This window comes from Alnus glutinosa, chromosome 1, assembly GCF_958979055.1.
Source record: "Alnus glutinosa chromosome 1, dhAlnGlut1.1, whole genome shotgun sequence".
Lineage (NCBI taxonomy): Eukaryota > Viridiplantae > Streptophyta > Magnoliopsida > Fagales > Betulaceae > Alnus > Alnus glutinosa.
In genome coordinates this window covers 19825699-19850674 of record NC_084886.1, presented here as the reverse complement: position 1 = coordinate 19850674, position 24976 = coordinate 19825699, and the positions used below count along the sequence as shown (strand labels likewise).

The following is a 24976-nucleotide window of genomic DNA, read 5'->3' as shown; positions in this document are numbered from 1 at the left end:
TTATCTGGTTTAAAAAGATAACAATATAGGCAACATGTAACATCTTCTAAAATGTTGTATTCCAATCAATTAGCATATTCTGTGAACCATGTTGGATTAAAATGACGACATATTTTTCCATATTGTTTTTTTTCCATATGGTATGGTGTGAACACGGCTTGTCCTTCTGGATTCTTCAAGCTTTCTTAAGAATCCTGCAAAACAAGTAGAACTAAGAGACCCTTCCGAGAGTCTTGCTCCGATGCTCAAGTTAGTTTATGAGAATAATAATCTGCATAATCCAAAAAATTCAATCTGTCTTTATACCTAAGGTTGGGGCCTGTTTATAGGCTGAATGATGAGCACCCTTATTGCTAGGGTTTCGTCTTCTTTGGCTTGGGAGCGCCGTCAGAGTCTGATCTAGACTTGAGCTTCTCTTCCCTCCAATCTCGGGATTCTTTGGCAATGAATCCAGGATTAGCTCAATCCCGAATTTTCAGGGACTCGGGACGATCTCAAGAGATCTGAAACGTAACGTCTATCTTGGTTTGTGGGATTTTAATCTGGATTTCCTGGGATGTGATTAATACCTAAGTTCTCGGGATATGCTTATTTCAGGCCTTAACTGGCTAAGTTGAATTTCAGTCCCGGGATGTCTGCATTTTCGGGACCCAATCTAATTATACCTCCTAAAACTGTTCTCGAGAATAGCTGTCTGGTGTCTATCTCCCAAGTTGGACTATCCCGAGAATTCTGCTATCTTGGCTGCTTAGTGTCTATCTCCCGGGATAAGACGTTCCCTGGAGTTCTGATGTTTATCTTTCTTGGGCCGGTGATAACCCGAAGGTCGGTCTGAATGGAATTATTTCCAACATTTATATTTATTAAGTTTTGAAAAGTCGAAAAACTAGGTGGCACTAGTTGTGGCACTAGTTGTGGCCCAACTTATAGCGCCTCAGCTTTCTGTACGGTTCTGCCCCCAACCTTCTTATAGAGTTAGAGGCTAATAGTTTCCGTGTACAGATTGCAATTCGCACATTTGAATGCTTTTTTTCAAAAAAAAAAAAAAAAAAAAAAAAATCCTCAAATATGTTTTCTGTGTCCGTTAACGGAGGGAGGACTATTATTTATTTTTATTATTTTCTTGAAAAAAGCAAGGCTACAGTGGTCAAGATTTTTTTTTTAATACATCCAGCGGTGTAAATGGTTATTCATTACTTAAAAATTTAAATAACGTTACAACATATTCTCTTGAAGTGAAGACGATGCTATTCCGGCTACCATGGGGTGCCCTGAGCTTTGGGACTGTAAAATTATGTTACATTACTTGTTTTTCCCCTCCCACTTTCTATGAAATAATAACTAGTGTTGGTTCAACTTGGTGGAACTTTGACAGTTGCATGTTTTTTCTCATCTAGTTGAATTTTCTAACAATTTTTTTGTCATTATGTCCTATTCTTTCTATGAATGCTTACTCTTCCTTTTGTAATACAATTGATATCCATCTCCATATAATAAAATAAGAGAAATTTTATTTAGTATATTACTATATAACTCATATATTTGAGATGATATATTAATGAAAATCAATTTTTATTTATTTATTATTATTTTTTTTTATAATTACTACTGCCATATCATCAAGTTGTATGACAATCATATAGCAGTCTACTAGATAACATTACTTCAAAAATAAACATCTCAAAATGTTCTTGAATGGGTATAAGTAAAAAAGTAAAAAGTTAATTCAAGTTTTTTTTAAAAAATGCAAATTTAATTCTCCATAAAATTAATTAGATAAATGTTTTTTTTTTTTTTTTTGTTAACTTGTATACCTTGATAATACAATTCTTTACTTATATAATTAAAAACTTTTTTTTTTTTTTTTTTTTTTTTTTTTTTTTTTTTTGTCACCAAAGAAGAAGAAAAAAAAAAAACCTCAGTACATTATTTTCATGCAAAATTGAACAAAGCTCGCGTTCGTGAATCGTGAGTCGTGACAGGGGAAGTTCCCCATCGACCTAGAAGCTAGAACGAGGAATCAGTGGAATTTTCGGAAGGATAGAAATTTTCTACAAATTGATTTGTAAAAATGTTTTTAGAACTCACATATAAAAAAGATATGTGTTCTTTAAACATGTAAGAAATACATGTTTTTTTATTAATGTTATTAAAAAGCATGTAAAAAACACGTGCTATTTAAATAATGTGTTTTTTACATGCCATGAGACACATATCAATCTTATATGTGCCGGGTTTGAGGTTTCTAAGAAATTTCTTTCCGTCCGGAAATGGTACGTAGGGTAGGTTAGCACAACTTACATTAAGAAGAAACATGCAACGGGCGCGGCAATACTGCTGGAGCGTGGGCTAATTACCTGAACCCAAGAGAACAGAGGGCAGAGAGGCCGAGAAGTGAGAACAATGAAAGGCAGGACCATTCAGGCTGTACTAAGCAGTACTGGCAGGTCGCTTTCCTCTTCCTCTTCCTCCCCATCTTTGTCGTATGTGAAGAAAAGGCTTTCTTTCTTAGCATCCTTCACTAACCAGAGACTGCCCCTCCAAAGCCCTTTTCTTTCTCGTTTGCTTGGCTTCCCTCTTAAACCCAACTCCTCCGTAGTCTCTTCTTCTGTTACTCTTCGGTTTGTGAAATGGAGTTCTCTGTTTTTTAGAATTTTATAGAATTGTATTTGTGATGAGATATTAGAAATGGATAGGAAATAGAAGAATAGTATTGATAAATTGAAGAAACAGAAAAGATAGCTGATTCGAGTTCAGCAAAACTCCATAACTGGGATGATTCGAGCTCACCCAAAGCTCCAAAGTCAGACAAAACTTGCAATCAATTTTCCTAAAACTCCTCCCAGATGCAACTGGGCTTTTATCACTCTTCTATGAACTAACCAACGAACCACTAACAACTTCTAACAAACAAGCCCAAAGAAGGCGTAACAAACAAGCCCAATTACAATACTGAAATGGTGCAACTACAATATCAAAACGGTGCACTTAAGGACTTAATCGAAACGGTGCGTAATAAGCTTTCTATCAATACTCCAGAGTCTTCTTCTTCTGACGACTGAAATGACACTCCCCATCAACTCACCTTATTGCTACACTGCCCAAAGTCTCACCAGTTCAAACCACAAAGCAACGTTCATTTCCATTACTGCCTGATCTTGTCTTCCTACCTCCGTTACAATCGCTCCCTCTTCGAAGCACCTTGCCCTCAAGGTGGGGATACTTTGCTTTCAAAGGCCAAAAATCCTCCCAAGTGGCATCCTCCGGAGTTGTACCTTGCCACTGTACCAAAACCTCAGGAACAGCCTGGTTCTGAAATTTCCGAACACGCCTTTGAAGTATCTTCTGTGGCTCCGGTTGGATTGCACCCCCACTATCCACCGGAGGTAAGGTTGGTAACAAAATGGAGCGCTGACCCAATTTTTTCTTAAGGCACGAGACATGGAAAACTGGGTGGATCTTGGATTCAGATGGTAGATCCAGGCGATAGGCAACCTCTCCAATCTTCTTAGTTACCAAGAATGGTCCATAAAATCTGGGGGAAAGTTTCAAACACTTTCTGATGGCCAATGTCTTCTGTCGATATGGCTGCAACCTCAGGTATACTAAATCCCCTGGAACAAAATTTCTCTCGGTGTGCCGTCGATCATACTGACTTTTCTGTCTTTCCTGTGTTGCCAACAGGTTATGTCGAAGCAAGGACAGAGTCTGCTCCCTAGACCGAAGGGTGTCGTCTACCGCCTGATTCTTGGAAGTGCCAGGTATATACTCTATCAACTTGGGTGGTAAAATACCATATAATGTCTCAAAAGGTGTAAGCTTTGAAGAAGCATGATAATTGGTATTATACCAATACTCAGCCATAGCCAACCAGTGAGACCATGCTTTAGGTGTCTCCCCTGCATAACATCTCAAATAATGCTCTAGACATTTATTAACCACCTCAGTCTGACCATCTGACTGAGGGTGATAGGCCGAACTCATAGCCAAAGACACACCCTGTAGAGTAAACATCTCATGCCAAAAAGAACTTGTAAACACAGCATCTCTGTCTGTGACAATTGAAACTGGCAAGCCATGTAATTTAAAAACATGTTGCATGAAAAGACTAGCAATTTTAGAAGCTGTAAATGGATGTGCAACGGAAATAAAATGAGCATACTTGCTCAATCTGTCCACAACCACCATAATCACACTAGCACCTTGAGAAATTGGCAGATCCTCAATAAAGTCCATGGATATATCAGCCCAAACCTTAGTAGGAATTGGTAGGGGCTGAAGTAATCCAGCTGGAAGAAGAGTCTCATGCTTTTGTCTTTGACACATATCACATTCTCTGACATACCTCTTAAGATCAGCTCTCAGCCCTGGCTAGTAAAAATCATGCTTAGCACGATGAAGTGTCTTTTGATAGCCTGAATGCCTAGCAGCAGGGCTATCATGAACTAAATGTAGGATCTTAGTTCGAAGAAACTCATCATTACCCACTACAATTCTGCCTTTATATAGCAACAAACCACCCCGTAAACTGTATTTAGACGAGCCTTCTGTATTTGCCAATAAATCAGAAATTCTACTCTGCACATTAGGATCTGAAATATAACTTTTCATGATGTCCTCCACCAAGTCGGATTAGGAAATGTGATACTGAATAACACCTCATCATTAAGATTCTGTTCTGGAGTCTCCTCAAACTCTCTGGACAAGGCATCAGCAACCTTGTTTTCAATCCCCTTTTTATACTCAATCAAGAAGTCATAACCCAAAAGTTTGGTCAACCACTTCTGTTGAGTTGGAGTACCAACTTTTTGCTCCAGTAAATACTTCAAACTCTGATGATCAGTTTTGATTTTAAAAGTCTGACCTAACAGATACGGTCTCCACTTCTTCACTGCACAAACCAATGCAAATAACTCTTTTTCATAAGTAGACAAATGAAGAGCCTTGCCTTTCAAAGCCTTGCTGAAAAAAGCAATTGGTTGATGATCCTGCATCAAAACAGCCCCCACTCCTAAACCAGAGGCATCACATTCAATGATGAATGGTTTCTCAAAATCAGGAAGAATTAACACAGGTGGTGTCGCCACTGCCTGTTTAAGCAATTCAAATGCCTGAGTAGCTTCTTCACTCCAAATAAAAGAGTCTTTCTTGAGTAAAGCCGTCAAGGGTGCAGCAATGATTCCATATCCCTTAATAAATTTCCTGTAGTAACCTGTTAAACCCAAAAATCCTTGTAATGACTTGAGGGACTTAGGAACAGGCCATTGGAGCATACTGGCCGTCTTCTTAGGATCAGCTCTAACCCCATCAGCCGAAATAATATGGCCCAAATATTCAATCTCAGAGCAACCAAATCTGCACTTGACTTCTTTAGCAAATAGTTGCTGATGTAGTAACACCTCTAACACCATCTGCAAATGTACTAAATGATCCTCCTTAGTGCGACTGTACACCAAAATGTCATCAAAAAAGACTAATACAAACTTCCTCAAAAAGGGTTTGAACACATGATTCATCAACCCTTGAAAAGTTGAGGGGGCATTGGTCAAGCCAAAAGGCATGACCAAAAATTCATAATGCCCTTCATGTGTCCTGAATGCCGTTTTAGGCACATCCTCAGGTTTAACCCTTATTTGATGATAGCCAGACCTTAAGTCTAACTTAGAAAAAATCCGAGACCCATGTAGCTCATCCAGTAGTTCATCTACTACTGGAATTGGAAATTTATCCTTGACAGTAGCTTTGTTTAAAGCCTTGTAATCCATACACATTCTCCAACTACCATCAGCTTTCCTTACTAATAACATTGGAGAAGAAAATGGTGACTGACTTGGCCGAATAGCCCCTGATTCCAGTAATTCCCTCACAATCTTCTCAATTTCGCCCTTCTGATAATGGGGATAGCGATAAGGCCTAACAGAGATTGGAGCTGAACCCTCCTTAAGCACAATCTGGTGGTCATGGGATCTGATAGGTGGTAAACCTGTAGGTTCTGCAAAAACCTTCTGAAACTGAGCCAACAAATCAGCAAAATAAGGATTCTTATCGGCATTAGTAGTCTGAATGTCTGAAGACACTAATTGTAATACCAACCCCTTCCTTCTCACACTAGGCAATTTTGAAAACAACCCACCATCCTCCAATTTTGATTCAGTTGGGTTTAAACCTTTGAGTAAAATAGCCTTCTTGAACAACGTAAACTCCATAGTCAGAGCAGAAAAATCCCAAACAATAGGGCCCAAAGTCCGTAACCACTGGATACCCAATACCATGTCACAACCACCCAATGGTAAAATGTAAAAATCAGTCACAAAAGAATTGCCTTGCATATGAACATTTAACCCCTCACAGACCCCTTTAGTGTGAATAATCTGTCCATTTGCCACCTTAACTGCAATATTACTGACCTGCTGAATCTCTAAGGCCGACTTTGAGGAAATTGATGCATCCAAGAAGTTATGCGAACTCTCGGAATCAATCAAAATGATTACCCCTTGATATTTAATCATGCCCCATAACCTCATAGTTCTAGGATTAGGAGACCCTGTAATAGCATGTAAAGAAATTTCTGGATTGTCATAACATTCATTAATTCCTTCCTCAGCTATACAATCCGTGGTTTCAAGGAAATCTTCCTCACTCTGTTCACCAAACAAATCACACCCCTCCAAAACATAAATCTTCCCTTTAGTGCACACATGGTTCCTATTCCATTTTTCATCACAAGTGTAACACAACCCTTTCCTCTTCCTATCCTCCATTTGGGCTGAGGATAATTTCTGTATAAGAATATTAGAACGTGGAACCATACTAGAAGAATTATCTTTTTTATACCCCATCTCTACTTTGGCATCACTAGCCATATTACTTCTATTACTCTGCCAATTCAGATTCGTATAAAAACTGAATTTAGAGGTCCTTCTAGAATTTAAGACACATTCCTCCTGAATCTTAGCCATAGCAAATGCCTTATTCAAATTCTGAGGATCCAATAACCTCAAGGGCAGTCTAATGTCATCTTTAAGGCCACTTAAAAAACAACTCAATTTGTACTTCTCAGATAAATTTTTTAATCGATTAGAAAGTACCTCAAATTGGGTTTTGTAAAGAGTGACAGTAGAAGTCTGTCTGAGTCGAGTAATTGCCTCCATAGGATCATCATAGGCTGGTCCAAATCTCAACAATAAGGCCTCTGCAAAATTCTTCCATGTAGAAAAATATCCAGACTCATCTGAATCTTGGAACCATATCAATGCGTCTCCCTCCATATGAAAAGCAGTCGTCTTTAACTTCTGTCGCTCTGTAGATTGATAACGGTCAAAATACTGCTCTGCCTTGTATAACCACCCAGTTGGATTGTCCCCATTAAACTTGGGAAAATCCAATTTTGCTGGTCGCTGCTGCTAACGTCTCTCCCAACAATCCTCATCAAAATCCCAGCCATACCTCCTCCTTTCTTGACGATTTTGGTGGTCAGATCCATACTGATCGTCCTCCTCATTCTGCCTCATCCACCTTTGCTTCTCTTCATGATAACCAGCTCTGCTTCTATTAGCTTCAGGAATTTCATCTTCTTGAAAATCTTTTTCGTAAAAATTTCTGGTTACTCGTCGTGGTGGCACTTCATTATCATTTCCTTGCACTTCTTTATCTTTGCCCTTCATGTATTTCTCCATTCTTGCCATAGCTTGTTGTAACATTAACAGATTATTGTTGGTTTCATTTTTGTCAGCCGCCAAAGAATGAAATGACGTTGTCAACTGATCCAGCTGATTCTTGTTCTCCTGGATTAGCACAAATTGCTGCTTCAATGTATCTCCCTGGTGCCGAAAACCATCTTCCAGCTGCTTCACAGAATCAGACAAATGGGTCATCTGTGTACCTTCCGCCATCAAGACCGAGCGCTCTGATACCACTTGAAATGGAGTTCTCTGTTTTTTAGAATTTTATAGAATTGTATTTGTGATGAGATATTAGAAATGGATAGGAAATAGAAGAATAGTATTGATGAATTGAAGAAACAGAAAAGATAGCTGATTCGAGTTCAGCAAAACTCCATAACTGGGATGATTCGAGCTCACCCAAAGCTCCAAAGTCAGACAAAACTTGCAATCAATTTTCCTAAAACTCCTCCCAGATGCAACTGGGCTTTTATCACTCTTCTATGAACTAACCAATGAACCACTAACAACTTCTAACAAACAAGCCTAAAGAAGGCGTAACAAACAAGCCCAATTACAATACTGAAATGGTGCAACTACAATATCAAAACGGTGCACTTAAGGACTTAATCGAAACGGTGCGTAATAAGCTTTCTATCAATACTCCAGAGTCTTCTTCTTCTGACGACTGAAATGACACTCCCCATCAACTCACCTTATTGCTACACTGCCCAAAGTCTCACCAGTTCAAACCACAAAGCAACGTTCATTTCCATTACTGCCTGATCTTGTCTTCCTACCTCCGTTACAGTTTGTGAGTACCAGCAGCTCCTCCTCCTCCGAAGAACGGGAAAATATTGATGTTGAGCCTAACGAACGCGAAGACCCATTTCAATGTAAGCTTCTTTTTGCCTGTTTCACTTGGCTTTTCCATTCACTTATATGCCAATAAAAAAAATAAAAAAATCATTTGTTTCTTTTTCAATTTGTGATTTGGAATGATTTAACCGTACTGTTTTCTTCGTGTACATCCATTCTGTATGTATATTTTTTTTTCTTCTTCACTCGCTATTTTGGTTTCCAAGATAATTGACGAACACAAAGGGAAATGAGAGTTTGAATATTGTTGTTGGTGCCCCCCTGATTTCCAGAGCTCTAACTCTAAGCAAGCCTAGTACTAGACAGAACACTGGCGTTCGTATGTAATTAATTGAGAATAAAAATGCTGCTTTGGGTCATTGTTTGGTGGGTTTGTAACTTTGTGCGAGGGAAAATAATGTAATGTGTTTGATGAAATGTTTCTCTCGTGATATTTACCGAGGAGAAATGATTTTTGCACATCTCTTATACATCTTTTATACACTTTTCTAAATCAACTATTGAATTTATAGAGCTTGACTTTCATTTATAATAGTTGCTGCAATATCTGTTACAGCTGTGTACAACTGTTTTCCAAATTCAAAATAGCAATTACCACAGAATGATCTAATGATAGAATACAAGCTACACTTCAATTGTTGATTTTGAGATTGTTCTATCCTTACCATGAGAAGTCTTATCTCCTGAGGTTTGAGGGCTTGGAACTGACTCAGTAACCTTGTTTCATGTTTCTGATTGGCATGTTGTCCCTGTGTTTGATCAAAGTCAGTCCAATCCCAATTGCCCTGGTTTCAGTTTCTGTGACTCTGGATAAATATAGTTCAGTCAATTTACCTTGAAACTATGCTATGAGTTACATACTTCGGACTTTCTAAAAGTACTGTAATATTTGTAGCCTTGTAATTTCATTACTTTTTCTGTTTTCCTTGAAATATAAATTCTTGAAGTTAGGAAAAAAAATAATACATGTTTACGTTATTAACTTGATTGAAGGGTTTGAAATTCGACCAATTTTGTTCGGTTCCATGGATATATTTCTCGATATTAACACTGTTCTTTAATGTTTTACACATTAGTGCCGCATAGAGTGGACATTCAATGGTTGTATTTTTTATTTGTGAAGTTCAATGTTGAAATCAAATTTGTAATCCTTGCTTTTGATTGATACTTACATTTCATGAGCAAAATTAGTTTTTTAAACTTTTTAGGATAGAATAGTTATTTAATTCATGGTATGCGGAATAGACCTCGGGGGTTCACCGCGAGGCGTTCCGGGGGTGGCGGGACCACCCCCGGCTCCATATACTGGCTGGCTGGCCACCCCAGTTAAGGGTTTGGTTTTTTTTTTTTTTCTTTTTTTTTTTAATAAAATATAAAATAATTAGTTTTTTTTAAAAAAAATATTGCATTTACCCCAAGAAATAGGTATTCCTATTCCTTTACGAAGAGGAATACCTATTTCAAGGAATAAACCCCTACTAAACAAAAGAATGACTATTTTATAGGAATAGTCATTACATTTCAGGAGTTTATTCCGCGAACCAAACGAGGCCTTAGAATAGAATAGTTATTACATTGGTTTATTTTATTTTATTTTTTTAATTCCTGAGAATAGTTCTTCCTCCCAAAATGGAGAGGAATAGCTATTCATTTTATGCGGGAATAGCATATCAATCCTAAATTGACTCCAAAGCCCTCTATTGACCCAAATCGAACGCAACGTTCCTATTGCACATGATGGATCTCGACAGTGATCGATTCCGCTACTTCTTGGTGTGAGCACTACAAGTTCATGGAGCCCGCCGTGCACGCCATGGCATCCAAGATCTCCGACGTCATCTTTGCCAAGATTATTGTCAATGAATTACCTGTGCGTATTCTCTCTTGATTCTTGTTTTTTGTCGGGAAATCACTCTTGTTTTGTATGTGATTGTTGACTCACATATGCATTGTGCAGCCCAACAGCGCAGCTACAAGCTATCCCCACTACAATACTGCTGACCTTCTTGAGAACTATTTCCATTGCAGAAGCACTTCTTTCATTTTTTGACAATTCACTAATCATGTTGAGCACTGCAACTTGGTCTTTCAAACTGCATGGTGCCTTTAGCCACTGAGTTCTCTGGCGAAATGGAAGTGCTTATGGAGGGCAGTAGTAATGGAGTACTTTCTTCTTTAAGATTGGGCTTTCTCATCAATCCCTTCATCAGCAGCATCCAATGTAGTCTAAATCTGATGCTAAAAGTACGGGATGATTTGGATCGCTTTAAAGACAAGCCTATGAGAGTATGCTATGTGGATGTGGAGTCCAAATGTCAAGAAAAGGATGGGGTCTTTGTGCTGGATTCCATGGAAACAGAATCGGAGAGTTGTGTGTGGAAGTTGGCAAATGTGAAGGAAAACAGGGACCCCGAAAGCAAAGGTACTCCTTTAAGCCGTAAACAAAGGATTGGAGATTAAAAGTGCCATTTGGGATGCATAAAAAGGGTGTTCCTGTACCATGAATACTGAAATTTTACTAATTGAGTTGTATTGAAGACCGCGAGATGAGATGATGATGAAGCTGCCTTTGTGTTAGTTGATGAAATGATCCCACTACAATATGCAGATTTTGTGCGGCATTCCTGGATTCCTAATTCCTAACTTTGGTGCGACTTGCAAAATGCAAACCCCTCTCTCTCTCTCTCTCTCTCTCTCTCTCTCTCTCTCTCTCTCGTTGTTGTTGTTGTTGGGTAGTGGGCCGAAACTTTGGTTTGGGCTCCACGGTAGATGGCCCAGCCCAATGTGCAAACCATAGTCTACGTGTAGTCCTTCCGTCCCGTACTTACAAAGTAATTATGGAGTCACTTATTCATAACAACATCGTAGCACCTTTAACTATCTCTAAAACCAAGAATATAATTGTATCTAAAACAAAGAGTCATTAAAGACAGAATCTTTGAACTTTCAAACTCCCATACATAATTCTAGTTCTAATTTTTCATTCACTTTTCTTGCGAATCTATTCTTCAGAAAACACCATTATATTACATGCTTCAAATCATGTCGGTGCAATCATATATATATATATATATATATATATATTGTATACCATTTACATAAACTCACTTTCCTACTCTTCTCTTTAAGCTTTTGTTATCTTTTTTTGTGGGCTCTTTAATTTGGTGCTGTTTTTTACCCTAAATTTGCAGGCCGAAGGGCTGAGGCTGCTAGCTTCTGCGATCGAGAAGCTTTATCAGCAAGTGTTCGATTATCTGGCTAATTTGCTATGGATCTTACTAATTAACATAATCTGTGTTTTTTTTCATTAATAATAATAGCATACTGGCCTCATGATATTGCACTTGTTATAACATGCATATAATGTTCAAATAATATCCCAAGATGTAAAAGGAGAATATGTAAAAAAAAAAGGAAAAAAAAAAAAAAGCAATTAGAAGGATTAAATATTACTACTTCAATTTATTTATTGCACCATATATATAACCCATAAAGCTAGCTGTAGTCATATTATTCATATACCAGCTGGAAACCTCCACAAGCAAAGATAGCAGTCAATAACGTAGCATCGATCTATTTTGCTCCTTTCTTCCCAACGTGCAGGCCAGAAAAATAGACCTTGGGGTTGCTCTGAAAAGTATCCCTTGGGATATGGGATCCTCCTCCACTGCCCGGAGCAACCATCATGCCACCGCCTTTTGAGGAACCACCGCCACCACCACCACCAACTTTGCCAGCAGCTCCACCTCCTCCTTTGCCACCTCCTCCTCCGCCACCGCCTCCTTTGCCACCTCCTCCTCCTCCACCGCCTCCTTTGCCGCCCATTCTCAAAATATATATATGTAGATTGTACTAAAGGATGAAGATTTCAGTCTAAGATACTAGTAGTATTGTTGATTCAACGGAAGATATGTCAGATTATTTATAGGGAGCGCACGATGATCAAATAACTTTTAATGCCCACCTGTAAATGATTAATTCATGGATTCTCGGAAAATTAAATTAGCAAAGCATGAATGCTTGATGGCCTCCCCCCCTTTATGATGACTTGTTTTTAATAAAGTCTTGATGGCCCCGCCCCCCTTATGATCGGTGGAGCCTTTTTTTTTTTTTTTTTTTTTTTTTTTTTTTTTTTTTTTTTAAGGGATAGTGGAGCTTTACTTGTGGATGAAGTAAAGTTAGAAGTAATTGTTTTCAGGGGTAATTACTATTTTTTTCATGAATTATCAAAAAAATGAGCGATGCCTCTATGAATTACCAACTCGACCAAAATAGAGCATTCAACAACCAAAGACAACTCTTTTCCCCTTTTCCATCAGTCAAATGGGTTAAAACAAACGGTCAACAGGTCACGTGACCGTCACATGCCGTTTTACCCTCATTTTCTTTCTCTTTTCCCCCATGAACTACCACTATCTTCCTCTTTCCTCCATATGAACTACCATTATCTTTTAACAGGCTCCCATGTAAAACGGCACATGACTTATTAACTGTTTCTTTTAACCCCTCTAGCTGACGGAATGAAGAAAAATTGTTGTATTTAGCAGTTGAATGCTCTATTTTGGTCGAATTGATAGTTCATGAAGGCATCGCGCATTTTTTGGTAGTTCATGAGAAAAAGGTAATTACCCCTTGTTTTTAATAAAGTCTTGATACCCCTTATGATCAGTGGAGCTTTACTTGTGAATGAAGTAAAGCTAGAAGTAATTGTTTTTAATAAAGTCTTGATGCCCCCCCTTATGATCGGTGGAGTTTTTTTTTTTTATTGTTTTATTTTTTTTGAAGGGATAGTGGAGCTTTACTCGTGGATGAAGTAAAGCTAGAAGTAATTTTTTTTTAATAAAGGCTTCATTTAGTAATCTCTCCCTCTTCCCCTTTTCTCATGGAAGAATTTTTTTTTTAGTGCGAATAAAAAGTGATTGATGTAATATAAAGTAGAAAGAATTTATATGAAAAAGTAAATTTTTTTTGTTTTGTAGTGAATTTTTTTTATTTAAATAATAATAAAAAATTATTGATGTAATATAAAAAATAAAAAAAATTAAGAATATTTTGAATTGATATTTTTTGAAAAGATAAAAATAAGGAGAGAGAGGGAGAAAAGGGAGATATTAAACGGGCCAAAGTCTTGATGGCCCCCCTCCCTTATAATCGGTGGAGTTTTTTTTTTTTTCCTTTTTTTTTTTAGGGATAGTGGAGCTTTACTTGTGGATGAAGTAAAGCTAGAAGTAATTGTTTTTAATAAAGTCTTGATGCCCCCCCTTTATGATCGGTGGAGTCAAATCACACGCCCTACAAAACACACATATCCAGAATAGTAAAATACACGAAGTTTTGTTAAAAAAATAAAAAATAAAAAATAATAATAATGCAGTAGGTATGTAGACTGTGAAGTAGGCATAGTTTTTGGGGGCGTTTGGCAAAGGAAGCGAGGAATGAGTAGTGCTGTGGTCAGTCTCGAGCAGTGAGCTTAGTCTATTCAAGTCAGCAACTTCAACTTTAAATTTACTAATTTTCAATTTTGCCCATAGAAAACGTCCGCTTTTGTTTCATCTTTACAATTATCTTTTGATAGGTAAAATTGGAAATTAATAAGTAAAATCAATTCCCCAAGTTGATTGAATGGATGTGGCACTCTGCACCATACTGACATTGAGCACGATTCATTCCGCTCTTCCTTTGCCAATATTCTTAGTCTTATCATGGTGGTCCAAGCATTTTCGTGCGTGAAAAAGAAAGCGCAAGAAAAAGGAAGAGAAATGACTTCGGCTCGTGAACTGTTACTTATATCTTGGTTCTGCACTGTATTTATTTTTCCTCCGCAACAAATACGTTAGTTTACATGCATTAATAAGCATGTATTAAAAACAACGTTGTTTCATGACAAAAGGAAAAGCATCGGACAAAGAGAAAGATAAGATGAGGTGACAAAAGCAAAAGCATCGGACGAACAGAAAGATGAGATGAGGTGACAAAAGCAAAAGCATCGAACGAACAGAAAGATGACTAGCCTTACTCATCAACCCCTTCACGTGAACACCTCTTTGTCTCATGTCAAAATAGGGAAAAAAAATCAAATTAGTATTTCAAATAAATTTTTTTGTCAAAAAAAAAAATTAATGATTCGCCACATGTGTCAATTCTTGAGAATTGATATGTGTTTTAGTATAAAAAAAATAAAAAATAAAATCTTTAAAAATTAATTAAAAAATTAAAAAAATATTAAAAAGTTGAAAAATAAAAGAAAAAAAATTATGAGGGGTGGCTGTCACCATGGGGGTGGCTGGCCAACCCTATTTTGGCCAAGGGCCATCCTCTTGACCAGTTTGGGGTGGTTCGGCCACCCCATAACAAAAAAAACAAAAAAAATTTGTTCAATAGTTTTGGCCATTGGGGGTGGCCAAACCGACCGGCCGACTGATACCAAAACAAATGTGTCATCTGTGATGCGAATTGAAAGTCAAGTACTAAAAAATAAAGTTTTCAAAACTCAGGTACAAAAAATGAGTGGTATAAGCGAGAAGGGGGTTAAGTGTAATTATCCAATTTATTTTCCTTCTTATTAATTAGCAATCTCATAAGCTTTTTTGTTTATTTATTTATTTTTTTGGATGAATACAATTTTTCATTTCGCACAAAGAATTACACGCACAGTTCTTTCCAGAAAGAGGTAAAACTCCATTGGAACACAGGTTGCTCAGCAACTTCACAATAACACCAAACTATACATCAAAAATGAGAAATGTACAACAAAAGGAATCCTAAGCAAACTAAAGAGTAGAAAGAAACAACATCGTAGCACCTTTGAGCTTGAAAAATAACCATCTAAAACCAAGAATTCTATTTAAAACTACAAACCCCATATGCAACAAAAAGAGTTATTAAAGACATAAGTGTGTTTGGTTATTGAATTTTTGAAATTAGAATTTAAATTTTATTTAGTGCTCGAATTTCAAAGTTTGACTTTTTTGAAAAAATTAAATAAAATATGATTTGTTTTTGAAAAAGTTAAATAAAATATAATTTATTTTTATAAAAAAAACAAAATCAGAATCATATTATTTTTTAGAATTCCATTACTAAACACACCAAACTTTCAAACTACCTATACATTATTCTAGTTCTAATTTTCCATTCACTTTTCTTACGAATCTATTCTTCAAAAAACACCATTCCATGCTTCCACTACGAAAAAAAAAAGCAAATTTTAGACGGTTTTAAACTGTTCAAAAATGTAAAAAAATTGTTTGGAATCAATTCCTGACGGTTTTTTTTAGACGGTTTAAAACCGTCTAGTGTCGCTAAATAAATTTATGGACGGTTTGAACAAAATCGTCCGCAATTACAGATGATTTTGCTCAAACCGTCCAAAACAGGTTCTAAACGGTTTGGGCAAAACCGTCTAGGATTTGTTTGTTTTTTTTTTTTAAAAAAAAAATATAATAATATTTTTTTTGTCCACTGAAAATTAGCTCCGGTCACCACAAAAAATCAGCTCCGGTCACCACAAAAAATCAGCTCCAGTTACCAACATCCACAATCCAGACTTTCGGCCGCACCAAACCCCCCACCGAAACCCAGAAACATGAAACAACCTAGAAGCACCGAAACAACCCAGAAACACTGAAACCCACCCCAATTACTAACCCGTCAGCTCTAACCCCAAACGACCTAGAGCAGGTTTCGGCCGGATCCGGCTGGAAATCTCGATGTCCTCACTAGATACGCTGGAAAACCACGCACTAAAACACAACCCAGAATCACCGAAACCCACCCCAATTACCAACTCGTTAGCTCCAACCCCAAACGACCCAAAGCCGGTTTCGGCTGAAAATCCCGACGTCCTTGCTAGATCCGCCGGAAACTCATGCACACCTGCGTGGGTTTGACAAATCTGGCCCTCCATCTCTGTCACTCTCTCCCGCTGTTCCGTTCGAATCGTCCCGATCCCACCGTTCCGTCCAGATCTCGTCACTCATCTTCAGTCGCCGGCCAGATTGAGAAGAAGAAGATCAACGAGACCTGCACGCACGCCTTGCCTCTTGGGAATTCTTGGCCAAGTTTGGGAATAAAGTAAAGTGATATTGTGCAGATTGTGGGGTGGTGTTATATGAGTCGTTGATAAATTTAAAAGAGATGGTTGAGATGTGGGGTTTTATTTTGTGGTGCGGATCGATGACATGAAATTAATAAGTATGAGTTTTAGTTATTGAAATTGCAGACGGTTTTATTTAAACCGTCTGTAAATTTAAACCGTCATAATTTATTTTTTTACGGACGATTTTCAAAAAATTGTCTATAAAAATTTAATTTTAGACGGTTTTTAAAACCATATGTGAAAAAAAAAAAAAAAAAAAAAAACTGTCTAAAATTTACTTATTTTTTTTTTTTGGTAGTGTTCAAATCATTTCGGTGCTATCATATATTATAAACTCACTTTCCGACTCTTCCCTTTATGCTTTTGTTATCTTTTGTGGGCTCGTTAATTTGTTACTGTTTTTTACCCTAAACTTCCAGGCCGAAGGGCTGAGGCTGCTTCGGCGATTGAGAAGCTTTATCAGCAACTCAGCAAGTGTTCGATTATCTAGTTGATTTGCTATGGATCTTACTAATTAACATAATCTGTGTTTTTTTGTTCTGAATATTCATGAATAATAGCATAATGGCCTCATGATATTGCACTTGTTATAACATGCATATAATGTTTAAATAATATCTCAAGATGTAAAAGGAGAATGTAAAACGTACGAACGACAAAACAAAAGCAATTAGAAGGATTAATTAGTACTTCAATTTATTCCACCATATAACCCATAGTGCTACATGTCATTTAACCAGGAAACCTCCACAAGATAGCAGTGAATAACGTAGCATCGATCTATAATCTATTTAGTTCCTTTATCCCCGGAGTGCAGGCCTGAAAAATAGCCCTGGGGGTTGCTCTCAAAAGTATCCCTTGAGATATGGGCTCCTCCTCCACTGCCTGGAGCAACCATATATCATGCCACCGCCCTTTGAGGAACCACCACCACCACCACCTTTGCCAGCAGCTCCACCACCACCACCGCCTCCTTTGCCACCTCCTCCACCACCACCTTTGCCGCCCATTCTCAAAATATATACGTAGACTGTACTAAAGTATGAAGATTTCAGTCTAAGATCACTACAAAAATATCGCTGTTTTGAGCCTCTTTTTTAGAGTCATTTTAAGCCCTAAAAACGACTCTAACCAATTTGAGACTTTTTTTTGAGCCGTTTTCCAAACGGGTCCACACCTCAAGTATTAAAAACTTAAATTGATCTGTTTCTCTATAAAACGGTTCAAACTTGAGCCGCTTTGATAAAAGCGGTTCAAACAAGTTAGAGACGCTTTAAAAAAGCGACTCCAAACAGTTAGAGTCGCTTTAATCAAAAGCGGCTCTAAATTTTTTGAGCCGCTTTTATAAAGCAGCTCAAACCGTTTTGAGACGTTTTACAAAAGGGGCTCAAAAAAGTTATAAAAGCAGCTCAAAACGGTTTGAGCCGGTTCAAAGAAGCTCGCAAACCGGATTGAGACACTTGTTAAAACGGTTCAAAAAATTTCGAGCCGTTTTAAAAAGCGGCTCAAAATTTTAAAACTGCTCAAATTAGAAAATAATTAAAATATAATTTTTAAGCCGTTTTAAGTGTTAAAACGGCTCAAAATTTTAAAATAATTAAAATATATTTTTAGAGCCGTTTTAAGTATTAAAACGGCTCTAAAATTAAAAATAAATAAAATTCAATATTTTTAATTTTTTTTTTATTTTTTTTAAAATACCTAATAGCAAAAATATTGTTTATATATATAAACTCATAAACATCCACATAAACTCATATAACCCAAACTTCATATCAAGACATTAAAACAAAAACAATACCTTAATAAATACACCAAGACATTAAAACAAAAACAATAACAAATACAACATATCACCATATATAATTTCACTCAACCTCAAATTGATCAAGTTACCTATAATCATAAACGACATATCACCATATGTAATTTCAAAACATAATACATAAGTTATCTATGATCACAAACCGATCAAGTCCAACCGATAACACAAAAGTTACCTACATCATTTACAAAATTCAATACTAAATTCACAACAACTCAAGATGTCTTTTTCACGATAACTCTTTATGCGTATCAACATCATCAGACGTCAAGAGCACGTCATCTACATTAGTGATTCAAATGAAATGTGTTATGCATATATATATATATATATATATATATATAGAGTAACGATACATGTAATATTTTCAACTTTATATACTCAAAAAAAATTGTAGTTAATCATGTTTAGAGCTAACCTCACGATGAGCGTGACGCAGAAGAAGAGTTGCCTAGAAGTGATGCATTGACTCTAGCAAGATCGTCAATCGCCAGAAATTAACCAGAAAATACTAGAGTATTACACTGTTACTACGTTTTTTAGTTTTTCTTTTTTACAATATTTTTTATTCCCTGAAAAGTTTTCGGTATGAATCAAATTTTTACACTAATTTATTTTTAGATTATTACAATGTTTGAATATGCTTTTATATTTAGATTGTTATTTTAAATTAAGAGTCTATGAATATATAGTTTTTGATATGTATTTTAATATTATGAAATATATAAATTTAAAAATAATAAAGCAGCAATAAAAAGCAGAAAAAAATTTAAAAAATAAATAAATGAAAAAAAAATAATAAAAAAAAAGCGTGAGGGAGCTGTGAGAGAGACACCTCTTGTTCTTCGCCGGTCGGACCTGTGAGAGAGCGTGGCCGAGCTTGTTCTTCGCCGGTCGGACCTGTGAGGGAGACACCTGCAGAGAGAAAGCGTGAGGGAGAGAGACAAAGAGAGCTAGAGACTTGGACTTACCCGGCCTTCCGGCGGTACCCCGGCCAGTGGTGGGGGTTTTACTGAGAGAGTGACAGAGAGACCGCCGAGGGAGATAGACGAGAGGAATAGAGAACACCGACGCAGGGCCGGAGAGGAGAACGTCGATCGACCTTGCAGCTGGTGGCTGGCTTCACTAAGAGAGAGAGAGAGAGAGAGAGAGAGAGAGAGAGAGAGAAAGAGATAGCGTGATATCTCAGGCCGCGGGTTTCACATACAGGGGAGAGAGAGACATTTTTTCAAAAAACAACTTTCGCAATAAATGCGAAAAGACAAGGGACTAGCGCGGGATAGACTTGTGTCCCGCGTGCCAGCTCCGTCTGGAGCCGTTTTGCATCAAAACGACTCCAGATGGAATCATTTCAATGAGAAACGACTCTGTCTAGAGTCGATTTGTTGCAAACGACTTCGACTGGAGTCGTTTTACTATAAAACGACTCCAAATGGAGTCGTTTCAGATTAAAAGGACTCCAAATGGAGTAGTTTTAGTAAAAAATGACTCGAAACAGAGTCGTTTTACTGACAAAGTCGTTTTACAGTAAAACGACTCTGTTTCGAGTCGTTCCATAATAAAACATCTCCAATTATTTTACAATTTTTAATCTACAGCTTTTTTTTAATATATATATATATATATATATATATATATATATATATATATATATATATATATATATATATATATAAACACATAAGGAGACGTTTCACAATAAAATAGAGTCGTTTTTAATTGAAACGACTCCAAATGGAATCATTTTTCACTAGGGTCGTTTTTAACTAAAAGGGCTTCAACTGGAGCCGTTTTAATAAAAACGACTCCATATAGAGTTGTTTTTAATAAGAAACGACTGAAATTATTTTAAATCTTTGTGTGTATATATATATAATCTGTTAGTTATTAATATATATGTTTAATTAGTGTATATATTGTATGTACATATATTGTCATACTGACCAAATACTATACTTTCTCTTTAGAAAGAAAAACCTAAAAGCTTCGTTCGCCGTAGGGAGAGGCTTCCTTACCTGATCAGGATGGTCACTTAATGAGGCCGTGCAATTCGTCTATGGTTGGTATGTGACCCACATGCATCAGCGGTTTAGGTATTATGTTTTATGCACGTGTGGGCTATAACTCTTTTCTCCAGTCTCGGAAGGTGTCAATCTAAGCTTGTGAAGATTGTCCATCGCTAAAGGGGTTTTCGGAGAAGGCACGTGCTTTACACGCGTCGACTCCGACAGTTGTTTCTTTCCCGGAGCCGGTATGTTAGGATCTCTGTTTATTTTTTGTTTGTATATTCTTGCTTGTGTTCAAAGTTTACCATTTTTTTAGCTGTTTTAAGCCAGGTTTTTTTTTTTGGTTTTGTGGGTAAAGATTCTTTATCTCTAGTTCAATTCAATGGTGTTTGGTCGGTTGGGCTTTTGTTCTTGCCTTTGGGTGTTATATATATATATTACTTTTATTTTTAGTATATATGGTTAGAATCATTATAAATTGTGTCCTTTTAAGTTTTTAAAATTGGAGACCTTTTTTAATAAAAGGGCTAGAAATTGAAGCCCTTTTTTTTAAAAAAAACGGCTCTAAGTGGAGCCGATTTATATAAAGCAGCTGGACATTGAGCCGTTTGTAAAGTGGCTCAAAGTTGAGCCATTTGGTAAAAACAGCTCTACTTAAAGCCGTTTTTTATAAAAGGGCTCAAAATAGTGCCGTTTTTAATAAAGGGCTGAAAATGGAGCATTTTTTTTTTCTTCATAAAAACGACTCTAATTAATAATGATGAGGGAAATAGTCATGGCTCAAATTAGAGGCGCCTGTATAAAAATGGCTCAAATTTGAGCCGTTTTACATAAAGTGGCTCCATTTTGAGTTGTTTAAGTATAAGCGGCTCAAAATTTTTTTGAAGCCGTTTTTCAAAACGGCTCCAATTAGAGCTGTTTTAATTAAAAACGTTTCAAATTGGAACCGTTTTTTAAAAACGGCTCCAAAAGAAACTGCCCAAAATGCTTTCTTCTTTTTTTATTTTTTTATTTTTTATTTTTTTTATAGGGTAATGGATACTAGTATTGTTTATTCAACGAAGATATGGCGAATTATTTATAGGGAGCGCGCAACGATCAAATAACTTATAATGCCCACCTGTACATGATTAATTCATGGATTCTCGGAAAATGAATGCTTGCATGCATGGGTTACTGGAGAGGTCAGCATAGATTACTCCTCTTTAAATTCTCTCAAAATTGCGTCTCTACTGATCTCTAGCTAAACTACTCTGGAAAAAATTAAAAACAAAGTTGGACTACTTTTAATCTTACGTTGTTTTCTACTGTGTTTTTTCTTCTGTTTTTGTTAGCTGAACGCACACGCACCAATCAAAACGTATTAATTCTTTCATCTCCGGCCAGCCTCTAAAAAATGTTGTAAATTTTGGTGCTATTAATTTCTACAAATGCATGCATCTCTTATACTTCCCCAATCCCCACGAAGGACTTTAATTTGATTCGTTCCCGGCCGAGACGACGTCTAGTAAGGCGACTTTGGTCATGACTTAACCACGATGCATTAATTGACCAAAAAGAAAAAATTGTACCCATCAAGAAAATTGTAGATTTAATGACCAAAATATGTTAGAGGTCTTTGAATTAATGAATTGCTGGGATGATCGATTCCTCATCCCCATATATTTTCGTTCTTGTCATAAAAGTTGTTTTTGAGTCTCATTAATAGTAAAATTTGAGGAAGAAAGACAGGATATTAATTCCATCTTTGCTTTCATTGATGACCTCCGATCCTCCACCATTTTCTGTAAATGAGACATTTCCTCCGTCGGTCGAAGTCGTCAAGGATCATTGTGGAATAGGATTCTCTCTATTTTGAATGAAATTGATATATAGTATTTATTTTATGACCATAATTTAAAGTTTGTGTATTTAATGGTGTACATAATATCATATTATTTTAATTTTTTAGAGAAATGATTACATGATATCATATGATATATCATATTATCATGTGGGTCTTACACATATATAGATACCACAGATCCAATAGTGATTTTGAAAGGTGAGGCCGTCAAATGATGGGATAGGAGGAGGATCAAGGGAGGTATAGCACGTCTCAATTATTTAAAAGACGTACTAATATTGACATCATATACACCATTAAATACATCAACTTTAAATTTTGTATTATAATTAAAGTATAGCTCATCAAATGCCACATACGGTTTAATTAGACACGAATTAAGTTGTTCATTAATTTATTCCAAATAAGAAATTATTGTGAAATCAAAATTGGAACCTTCACATGCATGTGAGTCTTACATATTCAATGCGTGATTTTAAAAAAGAAAAATATTGATGATCAAGAGAATATAAAATGACATTTCTCAATGACTTTTATTCCTTGATGAGATAATTAATTAATGAAACGTTTTAATTGATGGTCCCTTGACTTAGCCTGTAAATACAGAGCTAGCTCATGCAATCCACCTAAATATTAATTCTTGAGATTGGATAGATTAGAAGACATCTTTTTACTTGAAAATTCAAGTTATTATTATTATCTTTTTTGAAAGAAGAGTAAAACTATATAATTTTTTTTTTTGAAAATTCAAATTAATTGTATACTTAGCATTAATAGGTGTATACGGATACAAACTCCATTGTACTCAACTGTACGTACAAATTTTTTTATTTATTTTTGAAGAAATGATCTGTTTGTATGAATATGGAAATACTGTTTTTCATTTGTTTTTTTTTTTTTTTGTGTATGATCTTAATCAGAAAGCATGATAACATCTCTATGTTATTTTCTTCGGTTAAATTTATCATTATCAATTGGTTACGACTTAACAATGAAATGGCATGCCATCGATCTGTACGTCTATGTTGATATTATTGTTGGACATGGCATGCATGTGAATCTAATTAGAGATCGACTGAACAACTCTACAAGATCCAAGAATGCATGAGTCTTTTATGGAGAGAATGTGAAACGAATGACAAAGCAAAAGTACGTAATTAGAAGGATTAATTAATGCTTAAATTTATTTCACCAAATAACCCATAAAGCAGCTACATGTCATTTAAACAGGAGCTAGCTAGCATTAATTAATTAGTAGAGCATCTATTTGGTTCCTTTTTCACCAGAGTGCAGGCCAGAAAAATAGCCCTGAGGGTTGCTCTCAAAAGTATCCCTTGAGATATGGGCTCCTCCTCCACTGCCCGGAGCAACCATCATGCCACCACTGCCACCACCCTTTGAGGAACCGCCGCCGCCGCCGCCACCACCAACACCACCACTACCTTTGCCAGCAGCTCCAGTACCTCCTCCACCACCACTTCCTTTGGCACCTCCTCCGCCACCGCCTTTGCCGCCCATTTTCAAAATATGTAGATTAATGTACTAAATTATTAAGGATGAAGATGAGAGTCTGAGAGAGGATCGGAGTTTTGATTCAACGAAGATATGCATGGGTGATTATTTATAGGGAGCTATATATATATGGTACTCATTTAATGCCCACCTGTAAATGATTAATGGATTCTCGGAAAATTAAATTGGCAATGCATGAATGCCTGCATGGGTTACCGGAGAGGTCACGTACGCATAGATTACTCCACTTTTTTTTTTTTTTTTTTTCTTCTCAAAACTGCAGCTATAAATTTGTAATTACTCGGAGAAAAAAAATGGAAATTTCACTTGCACTATCTTAAAGCATGAGCGGTTTGTAATAATAATTTGAAAAAATTTTAAAAATTTGAAAGGTCGGTCGGTATATATTATATTCCATGTTTCAGCTTCCTGTAATTTTCTTTCTCTTTTTTTTTTTTTTTTGGGTTAAATTACCTTTTTTTTAAAATAAAAAATAAAATAAAATGAATTGGACTCTTTGATCTCCTCTCTAAAAATGTTGTCAATTTTGGATGTGCATCATTTAAGGTGCTAATTGCGCAGCTCGACTTCTGAAAAAGGTCACGAATTTGATTGGTTGCCGAGACGTCTAGTAAGGCGAGTTTGGTCGCTTTGAGTAGGCCAGGTAGGGATATAGCAGCCATAATAAGGTAGTGAATGTATGTAAAAATCTAAATATGTGTTGCCAAATGGTGATTAGGTGCGATAGAGACTATTATAATTAAGTTTATTATTAACTGCTTTTGTGCTATGCAAGTAATCCCGGCCCCTGGTTCGAGAAAATTGCGGGAAAAAAGGGAGTTTGAATATATGATGGTCATTGGTCAAGGTATTTGTCATCATGTATATTTGATTTATTTTGAGAAAACTATATTGTTGTGCAACTTTGTACACCTTCAATATAAGGGGCTTCCACGTTTCAATTGACCGAAAAGAAAATTTGTACCTACCAATTAAGAAAATTGTTGATGTAATGAGTACTTTTAATCACTATAATATATTTGTTGATCATTTCTCTTTTGGGATGATCCCTTACATATTCAATGATAATGCCCTTTTGAAGAGATGTGTTAGATTCAGCTTGTAAGTAAGGCTGAGCAGGACCCGCCC

The 24976-nt window shown here is 36.4% G+C and overlaps 1 protein-coding gene and 1 long non-coding RNA gene across 2 annotated transcripts; one reads left to right on the top strand and one right to left on the bottom strand.

Moving 5' to 3' along the window:
* The first annotated feature begins 10059 nt into the window (after positions 1–10059).
* LOC133876405 (uncharacterized) lies at positions 10060–11400 on the top strand. Its single transcript, XR_009901530.1, has 2 exons — positions 10060–10410; positions 10498–11400. It is a non-coding gene; the product is annotated as an uncharacterized LOC133876405 (long non-coding RNA).
* Positions 11401–11973: 573 nt separating this feature from the next.
* On the bottom strand, positions 11974–23848 carry LOC133851301 (glycine-rich cell wall structural protein 1.8-like). Its single transcript, XM_062287686.1, has 4 exons — positions 23623–23848; positions 17534–17635; positions 16324–16415; positions 11974–12392 (listed from the first exon to the last, which is right to left on the bottom strand). The coding sequence occupies exons 1-4, from the start codon at positions 23831–23833 to the stop codon at positions 12114–12116; spliced, it is 684 nt and encodes a 227-aa protein (XP_062143670.1). The 5' UTR covers positions 23834–23848; the 3' UTR covers positions 11974–12113.
* Between the last annotated feature and the right edge of the window lie 1128 nt (positions 23849–24976).